The 13,160-nt window shown below is 44.5% G+C and overlaps 1 protein-coding gene across 1 annotated transcript in view; it reads right to left on the bottom strand.

Moving 5' to 3' along the window:
- The window catches only part of TTC12 (tetratricopeptide repeat domain 12), a 39,978-nt gene that overhangs the window by 15,263 nt on the left and 11,555 nt on the right, over nucleotides 1-13,160 (bottom strand). The window contains exons 8-13 of the mRNA XM_010983290.3: nucleotides 10,091-10,162; nucleotides 6,809-6,869; nucleotides 6,212-6,400; nucleotides 4,964-5,033; nucleotides 3,536-3,624; nucleotides 1,195-1,363 (exon numbers count right to left, since the gene is read on the bottom strand). Coding sequence (XP_010981592.3) covers nucleotides 1,195-1,363; nucleotides 3,536-3,624; nucleotides 4,964-5,033; nucleotides 6,212-6,400; nucleotides 6,809-6,869; nucleotides 10,091-10,162 — 650 coding nt within the window. The remainder of the gene's footprint in view (nucleotides 1-1,194; nucleotides 1,364-3,535; nucleotides 3,625-4,963; nucleotides 5,034-6,211; nucleotides 6,401-6,808; nucleotides 6,870-10,090; nucleotides 10,163-13,160) is intronic.

Raw genomic sequence — 13,160 nt, 5'->3', positions numbered from 1 at the left:
AGGTACTGAGGAAATGATGGCAGAGTCACTTGAAATGTGAACTGTGCTTTTGAGGATTTAACTCCGCTAACGAGCCATCTGCCTGTGTGTGTGGGCTGAGCTTCGGGGGCTGCCAAGGCCATTAGGGGGCTGCGCTGGGCCGAGAAGGGGAGAACCACGGCCAAGGCTTATCCACCCCCGCCCCACCACCGTCCTCAGCACAAATGCACCTGCTCACTGACACAGGCCACCCCAGAGGTCTCGGCGCGGTCCAAGGAGATCTGACACAGCTTCAGATTTGGCTGCTTTTCTCTTGGGAAACAGAGAGTAGGAGCGGGGCCCCAAGGCCTCGGAGTCAGCTGGCTGAGATGCCCTGAGTCACTCGCTGCAGTTTCTCCTGCCCCATCTGTGAAATGGGGTAATGACACCGACCTTGCCTCCCTCACAATAAGATAACAGTGAACAGAATCGGAAGCCAAATTCTGTTTTCAGATTATACAGGAAGCACTTATTATAAAGCAAGTTTATAATCATTGCTATTATTTCTTTTAGGTTGAACCACATGAAATTGCCAACATGCAACCTTTCTTGATATTAAAAAGTGGCAATTTCACACATTCAAACTAATAATCTTTAGATGGAAAAGCACAGGGAAGAATCACTGTGGGTCATCAATTATAAAAAACAGTCTACTTAGGAGAGAAGCACATTCTATTCCTATCATCCTAAGACTTGGAAAGACTTAAAGGCAACAGTATTTGAGATCCGTTGTATTTATTTGTACCCTACCTCACTCCAGACAGGGTTTCAGGCTCTGCAAAATCAGATAGCATTACCTGAAGCAAGAACAAATGAAGAAAAGTAAGGACAGGAAAAGAGTGGAGCCAGGACTGAGGCTAAAAGGGCAGAAACTAATGACCTTTTTACGTTTGGGTTCCAAATCTGGTTTTGGAAGAGCAGCTACTGATGCAACCCTGGGAGCTGTGAGATGAGATGGAAACCAGTGAAACTGTCCATGGTGCTAAGTTCAGACAGGACTCTGTCCTGGAGGTCCTCCTGAGGGAGTGTTCCTCTCAAAGACTGTCTGTTTCTGATCCTGAATCCAGTGGGACGGCATCTCTCACGTCAGAGATGTGAGAAGGGAGACGGGCAGGTGTTAACGGGGCAGGTGAAATCGGAGATGCTGCAGGGAAGCTCCCGCCAGCAGAGCCTTACCGGGTCAGGTCAAGGTGGCCGATGATCAGGATCCGTCCGTTCTCTGTCTGGGCCAGCTGCAGCAGCAGGGCCAGGCTCTGCTGCCGGATGGTCAGGACCCTGGAGGCCAAGAGGGAGGGCAGCAGCTGGCCCGAGCTGGGGTGCATCACAAGCAGACGCTGGTTTTCCTCTGCAAAACACAGCACACTGTGCAGACTGTGACAGTAGATATACCTGTTCCGTCTCCCACCATCTCAATGGGAAACCTGACTCTTCTCCAATTGTTTGAGAGGCAGGATGATGAAGGGTAAGCCCATGGACTCCAGAACCAGACTGCTGGGTCCGCATGACCGCGAAACGACCAGGAAAAGCCAACTTATCAACCCCTGTGCTCCTCAGCTTTCTCATCAGTGGAATGAGGAAGAGGGCCAACATAACAGAGATGTCATGTGGATTAAATGAGTTACTATGTGATGGTGGGGAGATCAGGGGCTGGCACACATACGTCAGCCGTCATCATTGTTCTTGTCCATGGTTCCTTGGTGTACGGTATCCAGAAATGTGCGGGCAGGGGAATAAATCAGATTAACAGTGGATGATCTTTAGACCATCAATTTTCATACAATGGCCAGAGCAACCAACTATTTGAGTTCTTTCCAGAAAACTAGAATGATCCCATGAGAACATTAATTAATAGAGCACATTCCCTTTCCTGCATTATCAGCTATTTCCAGGGTGTTGGCATTGGATATACCCTCACCCCCTTTTGCCTGGCTCATTTTCCAACTAGGCATGTGAATTTGTGAATTTGTTCGACAGCAGGCAGAGGTAGAGGCTGGGGGATGAGGATAAGCTATGAAACAAAGCAGGATTAATACACACACACACACACACACACACACACACACAGGAAAAGTAGCTCGTTGGAAACAATTCAAATGACACAAAACATGTATACACCTGAAAATGAAAATCCCCTTCTCTGGTACCCACTCCAGGTAAGCCCATTTCCTAAGGGAGCTAGTGTTCACCCCCCCTATAAATAATGTTAAAAACATGACACGCCCTACCCTGTAATGCGCTTTTCTCTTCCAGCTGGTACTGTATCACAGACGTATTCTCATGTCTTTACTTTTAAGCATCCCCTTGTCCTTTTAAAAAAATTTTTGTTTGTTTTTGGTTTTTGAGGGGAGAGATAATTAGGTTTGTTGGTTTGTTTGTTTTTAATGGAAGCACTGGGGATTGAACCCAGGACCACATGCATACTAAGCACGCGCTCTGCCACTGAGCTCTGCCCTCCCTAAAAACAGTTTTATATTTATTGAGTTGGATATACCAAGATTTCACTGATCTGAGGCAAAGCATTTACAACACAGGCCATGTCCAACAGTATTTCTCCAGATATTAAAGAAAGATGTGACCCCGAAGGTTTAAAATTTCTAGAATTTAAGATGATTCCTCCACTCTACTAAATCAAGAAAAAGAACAATATTATCTTATATTCTGCATTTAATAGTTTATAAGTGCTCTCACTGGCTCCCCACGGGAGCCTCTGCATTGGAGACAGCTGTCACTATTCCCATTTTCACAGTTTTGTGTCCAAGTATGGATATTTTCCTAATGAAAACACATTTTTTTGTGGTTTCTGTGCCATTCGGTATATATATATTTTTAATAGAGGTACTGGGGATTGAAGTCAGAACCTTATGTATGCAAGCATGTGCTGTACTACTGAGCTATACCCTCCCCCAACACATTTTTTTCTTAAAATGAGGGAAATACTTAAAATGTTTATTTACATTGAGGTCACAAAAGCGATAAGACTGTACAAAATCTTAAGTGAGCCCCAGAAGATGCTAATATGTAAAAAGGCAAGAGTTCAGGTAAATAAAATCCCCATAGCTTTTTACTGTCCCAATATGACACACTAACCAGTGTCACAAGAGGCCGGAAGGGACCATTGTAAATCTCACACTGCTGAAATGCGTGCTGTGGCCAGAAAAAAGGAACACTATTTTTCAGCAGACAGAAAAGGAAGAACTCTGTCTGCTCCACTGCCGATGCACAAACTGAAGTCATTAGTCTGCAAAGAGCCAGGCAAGTGCCCAGGTGATGAGACCACGCATTACGCTGGCAGTGACCTTGCCCCTGGTGAAGGCAGCCGCGAGCGTGCTGGACACACAGCTGCAGTGCCGGCCTTGCTTCTGATCCATTGTTTCCGTGGGAGGTCTAGACATCCATTCTCCAGGGGCTGGCCTTCCGGGGAACAGTCGTGCCGGGCACCCCTCTCCCCCCGACCCCGCCCAGGAGCTCTCAGGTGAACAGCGCATTCATGATGATCAGCGGTGGTTCCCAGGCTTACCGTTCTCACTGCACACGGCCTGCCAGAGCCTGAGAACAGACACACATACTGTCTCTTCCACGGCATCTTTCCCAGCTGTGGAAAAGCACCTACAAGGGGCAAGGGAGAGTCATATTAAAACAGGAGATTAGTCGTGATCTTCTTTTCAGTTGCTTTTATTTCACCAGCAGACCCCACAAACGTGGGCTTAAGAAAGTCACTTCATCATCCAGAGCTGCAGGTCCCAGGACCAAGGGACTCTAAGCACTGGACTGAGAGGTCCAGGATGAGGATGCAGGCATGGAGGGAGGGTGGTGAGCCAGGGGCAGGGCAATGGCCACATCAGGACCCATGAACTTGGCAGGCCAGCACACAGCTTAGAGTTCACGGGCCTCCTTACGCATGCAAATGTGTGCCGGTGGCTCCAACCCACATCAGAGTCCTAAGCCTCAGGGATTGCACCAGAACAATTGAAATACAAAATAAAATTAAAATAAATTTAGCAAACTACCTTCTGCTACATGAGTCTTTCTTCAGATGGAATTATAAATGGGATCAGTCAGGACCCAGAGGATCTCATTTCCTGACATTGAGGTGGGAAGCCCCATAAAAAAGACCAGCAGGATCCCCAGGCAGGACCACTACTCTCCTGCCAGCACCATCTGGTTCCCTGGCCCCGTGGCTTTATCTCACTTTTGCCTCTGAACCGGCTAACTTCTAGGAAAGTGGAACTCACTTCTGATTGGTCCATTTCCCTCACTCCTGATTGATCTATTTGTGGTACTTTATTTGCATGGAGCTCACTCCTGATTGGTTATTTCTCTCACTCCTGATTGGTCCATTTCTACAAAGCCTGTTCTTAATTAGTCAACTTTGTTACACCTTATTTGCATATGATGTTGCAAAGTGTAAACTGGCAGCCTATAAAAGCCTGTGTAAACCCACAGACCAGGTCCAGAGCTTGGAGTGCTAACTTCTCTGGGCCCGCCAGCTTAATAAAGCTGAGTTCTCCAACCCTCGGAGTGCTGCTTGGTCTCTCGCCCAGATCCAGGTTGCAGTCACACTGAGCTGTAACACCGAGCTGTAACACTAAGCTGTAACATGTTTTTCTGCAACAACACTATCAGCCAATTCCCAAAGAGGAAAAGAGCAAAGAGCAATCTTGCAAAGACTGGTGGGAAACCAGCAAGAACGGTCATTTCTCTGACTCTGAGTGCTTGGAGGAACCCTGGGAAGTTTTGCTCACTTTCCTCTCTCTTTCATTGTTTTCTGTGGCTTAACTCAAACCACGGAAACTCAGAGCTCAAGGGGCGTTCACGTAGCACCCGGTATTGACTGAAGGTGGTACCACCCAGTGAGGTCACTGCCAGTGTGATTAGTGTCCGGTTTCACAAGAAATGGCTCTCTTTCCTCGCTTTGATGCTGGGCTGTCTTTACAAACATCCCTACCTTCTTAGGACCTCATTCTCACTGATGATACGGAATCCATTGTGTGTTCTGAATAAAGTTCGTTCGGTGGCTGAAACAAATTCAGAGAAAACCATGTCAGACTCCTGAACCATCTGGCTGATGTGTAGCTGAGGCAGAGCCAGATGATGAGGAGAAATCCGAAATGGAATGTCAAGGTCACTGAATTAACAGTTTGGGCAGAAACAAATACTTTCACATTCTGTCATCAGCTGCTTGTTACCACCGTAAGAGGCACAGTTTTTTGAGAGGAGAGCTGAGCCCAGGTGGCCCATGAGCTATCTGACGACTGATCATTTTGTAATCTTTAGAGAGCCGCCAGGAGCCGCTCAGCCTCCTGCAAGGACTGGCATAGCCATCTGCTCTTAAATGTTTATCTCAGAGCTGTTTCCAGGCTCTAGAGAAGAACCTACAATCGCCAAAGAACTACTGAAGGGGTGTTTGAGCATGCTCCACTGCACACTAAAGGGAAGTCAGAGACGCCATCCACTTGTACAAACAAACAACATTCTGTCACTGAGTAACAAGAATGGTTTCAGCCCGGGTATCAATGTTTACAGGAACTGGTAAGAGAATAGTGTGGCTCTCGTCAGCAGCAGAGCTCATGTTTGCTCTGAAACTATGCACACATCCTAAGCGGCCATTAAGTGTAACTGCAGTGAACTTTACAGTTTATCCTACAAAACTCTGTCTTCCATTCCCCTCTGGTTGGGGGAGATTCGTGGGGGGTAGTACTGGGCTTTTGGGGTGTATATGGGGGTATGCAAAGGGTATGTATGTGCAGGATGTGTGTGAGGGGTGAATGTGTGTGGTGTGTGTATATGTGTATCAGTATATATGGTGTATGTGGCCCACATGCGTGGTGTGTGTGTGTGATGTACGGGACCTAAGTACACATGATGTGAGCACATGCTGTGTGTGTGTGTGTGTGTGTGATGTGAGCATTTATGGAGTGAGTGCATGCCGTCTGTCTGTGTGTTTTGTGTCGAATTGTGTGTGTGGTGTTTATTGTGTGTGTGTCGAGTGTAAGCACGCTCTGGGGAGAGGATGGAGCTAAGGTCGGGGGACATTTCTTTAGCACGTCCTCTAGCACCTACATTGTAGTAGGTCTTCAATCAATATTTGTGGAAGGAAGGGAAAAAGGGATTCTTTGCCTCACAAGGGCAGACCTCTAACCTCTGTCCCTTCACACCGACAATATTCATGAGATCACACACATCTCTGGCTTACAGTCCTTCATCATTTCAGTCAGGATTTCCATCCCCCCTGCATAGAACAGGGGGATCTGATCAGGCTTGGAAAGAGTCTCCAGGAGATTCTTGGTTGTGACGGCTGTGTTCTTTCCCGAGTCCAGCGATTCCTGGGCTTCCTTCTCTTGAAGGTCTGCCTTCTCCCGAAGATTTACCTGATTCAGGTAACCTAGCAAAACAAGGAGAGTCCACGAAAACCCTAACATTCAACACATCCACACAAGGAGCAACCTTTTTTTTTTTTTTTTTTAAGGATGGGAGGTTGAGAGGCAGAAACCATTAAAATAATTCAAACTCATCTTCAGCAGGGAAAATTTGAGGGAGGTTGTACATTATCTACCCAGCATCTTAGACCAACTTGGGGTTTCAAGGACAACACGGTTCCCAGTCTAGATGGCTCTGATGGTGGATGGCGGAGAAAAGGAGGAAGGCAGGGCGGGTAAGGAGAGGGTTTGGTTGTGCAGGGCTATGCAAGGCTATGCCTGCAGCCACGTGCAGAGAAGGCGTGGAGGGCACCCAGGGCCAGAGCGCAGAATGGGGGTGCAATTCAAACAAGGGTGTTGGCAGGAAGTCTCACCTTTCACCTGTGTCTGCAGCTGGGGGTTTATTTCTAAGATCTTCTGATAACACTCGCGAGACTGGAAGAAAGAAACAAGGCCTTGAAGAGTGGCTGGGGGGAGTGGTGATTATAAGAAAGGATGGCCTTCTTCATTATTTCCTCCCAGCCTCCCCTGCTTCCCATGGAGGAGGTGGGCAAGGGGAACACAGCGTGCACTTGACATTCTGTTTCAGGCTTCTCTGGTTCTGTGAGGGCAACGGGTATTGTTTCAAAATTTATTTTAAAAACCAGTGTTGTCAGATACAACTTGTGATGGAAAATAGCCAGTCATAAGTGCTTGTGGCTCATGTCTGGCTGAGTTAGGAATAATCACAAGGTAAATGCAAAATTCAGGTATGATATTTGCACTGAGAGGGAACAGGAGGCTACCTGTCAGATATGCCCACGGGGAAGAAGGAAATAATTGAAGCTAGAAACATTGCTGACAGAGACTTGGGGACTGGAAGAGAGAATGACCTATTTAATGTACAGGCTGCAAAGAGCTGGTAAGGAGTCTGTTCACTGGCCGTGCAAGAGTCAACTAGAACAGCTGAGAGTCAGGGGTGCTCAGTAAGGACACCGTTAGATAGAAGCTTCTAGTAAGGAAACATTCTTGTTAGTGGGGCGTGATGCTGGGTTGAAGGCTGTCCTGTCCTCAGGGATATCAATACAACCAGTCACTGAAAGAAAAAGTTCAGGAAAATAAAAAAAAGGTTCTGAGGTATCGTGAAGGCTCAAGGCTCAGAAGATTAGGATTAAGAAATAAACTGGAGAAAAAATACCATGTTAAAACAGAGAATAGTGTTGTAGGATAGACGTATACACATCAAACATGGTAACTTTAATACACTGAATGTTTGTGTCCTTCCAAAATTCATATGATGAAACCTAAACCCAATGACATATATTTAGGGATCTGGAAGGATTTTGTCTTGTTTGCTACTATATTCCTGTTGCTTAGGTCAGTGCCTGGAAGACAGGAAGCGAGCATTAAATATTTGCTGCATAAATTAATTAACTGAATGAATAAATGAGTAGACAGAATTTGGTGGAGGGGGGTGATTACAGTGTCCTTTTAACTTCTCTATTATTTGACACTATTACAATGCACCTATATTAATTTTAGAATTAAAATCCAATAAAGAATAATTTTTAAGAATGTACAATGGGGGCAACTTCTTTTTAAAAATATACTATCTTATAAATGGAATGACATCTCATGTTCATGGATTGGAAACCTTAATATTGTTCAGTTGGCAATACTCCCCAAATTGATCTACAAAGTCAACATGATGCCCATCAAAATACCATTTGGCTTCTTTGCAGAAACTGACAAAGCTGATCCTGTAATTTGTATGGTAATTCCAGAAATCCAGAATAGCTAAAACCATCTTGAAAAGGCAGACCAGAGTTAGAAGACTCACACTTCCCAATTTCAAAAGTTACTACAAAGCTACAAGAATCAAGACAATGTGGCAAAGGTTTAAGAATAGACATACAGATAAATGGAATAAAACTGACAACCCAGAAATAAACCCAAGCATTTATGATCAATGACCTCTGACAAGGGTGCCCAAATCATTCAGTGGGAGACAGAATAGCCTTCTCAACAAAGGGTGCTGGGACAACTGATGCCCACATGCAAAAGAATGCAGTTGGATCCCTTCCTCACACTATATACAAAAATTAACTCAAAGTGGATCAGAGTTCTAAATGTAAGAGCTAAGGCCATAAACTCTTAGGAGAACATAGGAGTAAATCTTGGACTAGGCAACGGTTTCTTAGATTTGACACCAAAATTATAAGCAACCAAAGGAAAAAAAATAGGTAATTTAAACACCATCAAAATTAAAATGTTTTGTGCCATGAAATGAAAAGACAACACAAAGAATGGGAGAAAATATTTGCATATCATTTATCCATTAAGAGATTTCTATTCAGAACTTATATTGAATATTATATTACTTTATATATATTATATTTGTATCACTTTATATTGAATACTTATATATTCAATTTATATTCTATTGAATATATTTATGCTCAATATAAAAAGACAAATAACCTAATGAAAACAAAATGGGCAAAGGGTCTGAAAACACATTTCTCCAAAGAAGATACACAAATGGCCAATAAGTACTTGGAAAGATTCTCAACATCATTAGGCATCAGGGAAATGTAAATCAAAACAATAAATACACTTTACACCCAGCAGGATGACTATAAATCAAAAAGACAAATAAAAGCAAGTACTGTCCAGGATGCGGAGAAATTGGAACCATGCACTGCTGGTGGGAATGCAAGTTGGTGCAGCCACTTTGGAAAACATACTGGCAGTTCTTCCAAAGGTTAAACAGAGTTGTCACATGACTGGGCAGTTTCACTCCTTGATATATAGCCAGGTGGATTGCAAACATGTGTCCACACAAAACTTGTACATGGATGTTCATAATAGCCCAAAGTGGAAACAACCCAAATGTTCATCAAGTGACAAATAAATCAATAAAATGTGGTATACGCATACAAGGAAATATTGTTCAGCAATAAAAGATACGAAACACTATACGTATACAACACGGATGAAACTTGCAAACATGATGCTAAGTGAAAGAAGCTAGTCATGAAAAACCAGATTGTATAATCCTATTTATATGACTAGCCTAGAACAGGCAAACGTATAGAGACAGAAGTAAGTTAGTGGTGGCCTAGGGATGAGGTGGGGTGGAGGGAAGGGGAGCGACTGCTTAGTGGTAAAGGTGTTTTTAAGGAGGTGACAAAAATGTTCTCCAGCTGATTGTGGTGAAGGTTATGCAACTCTGTGACTATACTAAAAGCCACTGAACTGTATACTTTCTATAGAGGAATTGTTTGGTATGTGAATTATATCTCAATAAAGCTGCTATTTACAGCATATAATATATTAGTGTGTGTACATATATCTGCATGGTTAACTTAGGTGATGAGATTACAAGTTAATTTTGTTTTTTCATCTTTTTGCTTATGTCTTTTCTCCCCAGAGATGCTCTTTCCGGGGCTGAACAAACACTGGTAGAAGATGCTGCAGAAGAGATTCCCATGGCAGGTGGGGCTGTACCAGGTGACACTCAACATCCCTCCCAACTCTAAGGTCTTACAATTCACCCTGGACACTAAAAACTGGATTAATATCTCATCCACTTAGAGGAACGTGGTTCTCCTCTGAGACACTCTATAGTACCACTCTGAAATCAAACAGGTCACTTAACTTCCTCCAGGACTTACCACACTGTAGTTCTTCAGGGCCAGGTGGGCTTTTCCCATGTGGAAATATGCTTTTGTGCATTTTTCATCACACTGCATGAAAGACAATGACTGATCAGATGGTTCGGAAGATTTGACGTTATCAGCCCCTCCCCCAACCTCCCAGCTAATCGGGTTAGGGAATGCTTTGGTTCTCAGGACAGCCACCAGAGTTGACAATTAAGACCTTTCTGTGCTTCTGTGACTGAATTAGTTGATGCCTACAAGGAGCTGAATGCAGAAGTAAGCTCTCTATCAAATTAATCAATGATATTTGCCAGTTTTCATTTCCATTTAATGAGACAACCAGGAAACAAACCAGAAACCCTTAGTTTACAAGAGCCCTTGACCTTGGCTGAACATCAGAATCACCTCAGATGCTCATAAAACTGATGGCGTGACTAAACCCCACACCAGTTAAATTACTCTCTTAGGTTGGCCCGGGGCATCAGTAATTGTTTCAAATCTCCAGGTTATATAAATGTGCAGCCACATTTGAGAACCACCAGTTTGTTAGGTAAGGTAGGAAAATTTATTCTGGGTAAACAGCTGAGGTTACTATTACATCTTAGTGGGCCTGGGAAGTTCCTCCCTTGAAATAAACCACAACACAGATACTGGAAACTTACATTCCTATCACTTCTGATCGGGAGGGACGCCCTCTTCAAAACTTAGGACATTCACGGCTGAGACAATACCACTTGCACAGGGGGCCATGCACCTGCCTGCCTCTAATTATTATAACTCCAGAGGGAATGATTTGGCACAAAGACATAAACTATAATTTAAAACAGTCAGCTAATTCACTGAATCCCTTTTAAGTGCAGGGCGTTGTGCCGCGTCGGATGCTGCTAAGGGTTTAGATGCAAAGAGGTTACGAGTACAAGGTCAGGGGTCTGGAAAGTCCTAGGTGAAGCCGGGTCTGCCTCTCACCGGATGTGGGACGTTGGCCAGGCCAGCCAGCTTTTCTGAGGCTCATTTCCCTCATATGCAAAGTGAAGGTCTTAATAGTGCCTCTCTCGGGCTGTGCTGAGGAGGGAATTCATGTGAAACCGTATGGCACCAGGTAATGGAGCATAAGCCACTGTTGCTGCAGTTACAATGGACGTGGTGCATCTCAGGGCAAAAAGGAAAACTTAAAGAAAAGCTAAAATAATAATAGAAGAGGGAATAATAACTTATATTTGGAGAGGCCTTTATGGATGCATTTTCATGAATGTCATATCCTGATTCGTTGCTAAGTGAATGCCAGCAGTAACAGTCGTTAATATCAGTGCATTACTGTTCAGTCCTTCCTGCATTGTTAATATGAATTATCTCATGGAAACCTTATAACAACTCTAGATACAATTATTACCCCCATTTTGCAGCTGAGGAAACTAGGGGCTGGAAAAGATCAAGGTCACACAGATACTAAGTGGAAGACCTGGGATTGAAATCTAGTTGTTTGACTCCAGGCTCCAAGGGCTTAAAAACTGCACCAAATCTCCTTCAGAAAAGCAGTTTGGTGGAAGGAAATCCACACTGAAGAGACACAGTCCACCGAAGACATGCTGCGTTTCTGAGGATGCCAAGACAGCCACGTGCAAACGTGCAGGGGGGTTGAGGGGGCGGCTGAAATGCAGATGTGAACCACTGGCAGGAATGAGAGCTGAACCCAGGAGAGGAGACGAGAGCTCTGAGGGAGAAACTGCAGAGAGAAGAAAGTCAGGGAGTGAAGCCTGGAGAACTCACAAAGGATGGAATCGAGGAGGCAGGAAGGGACAAAGGGAAAGGAACCCCCAGGGCCACAGTTCACAGAAGCCACCTGTTCACCGCACCTTCACGGCCAGGGCATCAGGGCTACAACAGAGGAAAAGGAGCCGAACCTCAGAGCTTGTCCATGCCCCACTGTGCCATCGTGAAGTGGGTGTATTGTGACCACGCCTCCTCGGATACTGACACAAAGAGCTGCTAACGGATTTGCTCACTAATAGGCCCTTTCTCCTTTGATGAGGTATCAACCCTCATCAGGATTCTCTCAGGTGAACCCCAGATCCCCTTAAAAGGAAGTCTGTCTTCAGAGGAAGATGTGTTTTATTGTGCAGGAAGCGTTCTGCCATGAAAGAAATGATTCTGATTCTAATTGAAACCAGCTCCGCTCACTGCCTTATATTCCCTGACAAGGAAGATCGGTCTTGAAATATCATCCCAGGGGCCTGTCTCTGCCAATTCACAAGTGTCCCAAAATATGAAACTGGCATGAAAGTACTAATACTATTAACAGTGGGGTGCCGCTGACATTCAGTATTGATATATTACTTTAAAAAAGAGTGAAACTTTTTCTTTTAATTCACAGCTTTGATGTAGAGCCAACTATTGTTAGTTTTTAGAATTCCTTGTGTATATTTTTCCCATCCCTCCAAGTGTTTACCCAATCCCCTTCAACGGGGAGCCTCGCTGGGCATTTAATAAGAGTGGCTCCCGGGTGTCAGCATTTTTCAGTGTCAAGTCTGCTCGGCCCGCTTTGTCTTGGTCTCACTGCTAATTTACATTGTGTATCAATTAACATTTGGGAGCAGGTCAGTGTGTTGTCTTGAAACAGCGTGTGGGTGTGACGACCTCTTTGGTGCTTTTCAGATCAGAAGAGACACTTCTGGAAGCCCCACGAGGAGATCTTGTTCTTCCACAGAAGGAATGGGATCTATACCAAGCGATGTCGGGGTTTCAGGTTTCCAGGGAGAGGCTGTTTATCGTAAATGGCTCAGAGCACTGGCCTATGGTTAGGCCAGCATTAGCTGTGTGATCCTGCACGGCTTACTTACTTAATCTCTGAGGCTCGGTTTCCTTGTCAGAAAAATAAGGGTAACTGTGATATTGAACAGAACAGAATAGTATGTTGTGAGGGCCCAAATGAGACAGCTCACAGCTAGCGTGCAGTAAAAGGCTGTTACTACTGAATCACCAGAAGAAAACGTCCTTGCCTCTCTCTTCTCTTACAGAATGATAGTAGGCAAAAAAAAAAAAAAAAAAAATCATGATCAAATAAAGGGACAGAGCAAGCTAGCAGATC

Source organism: Camelus dromedarius, chromosome 34 (assembly GCF_036321535.1).
Source record: "Camelus dromedarius isolate mCamDro1 chromosome 34, mCamDro1.pat, whole genome shotgun sequence".
Lineage (NCBI taxonomy): Eukaryota > Metazoa > Chordata > Mammalia > Artiodactyla > Camelidae > Camelus > Camelus dromedarius.
Note: the sequence above shows the minus strand (reverse complement) of the source record. Positions and strands in the feature narration are given on the sequence as shown.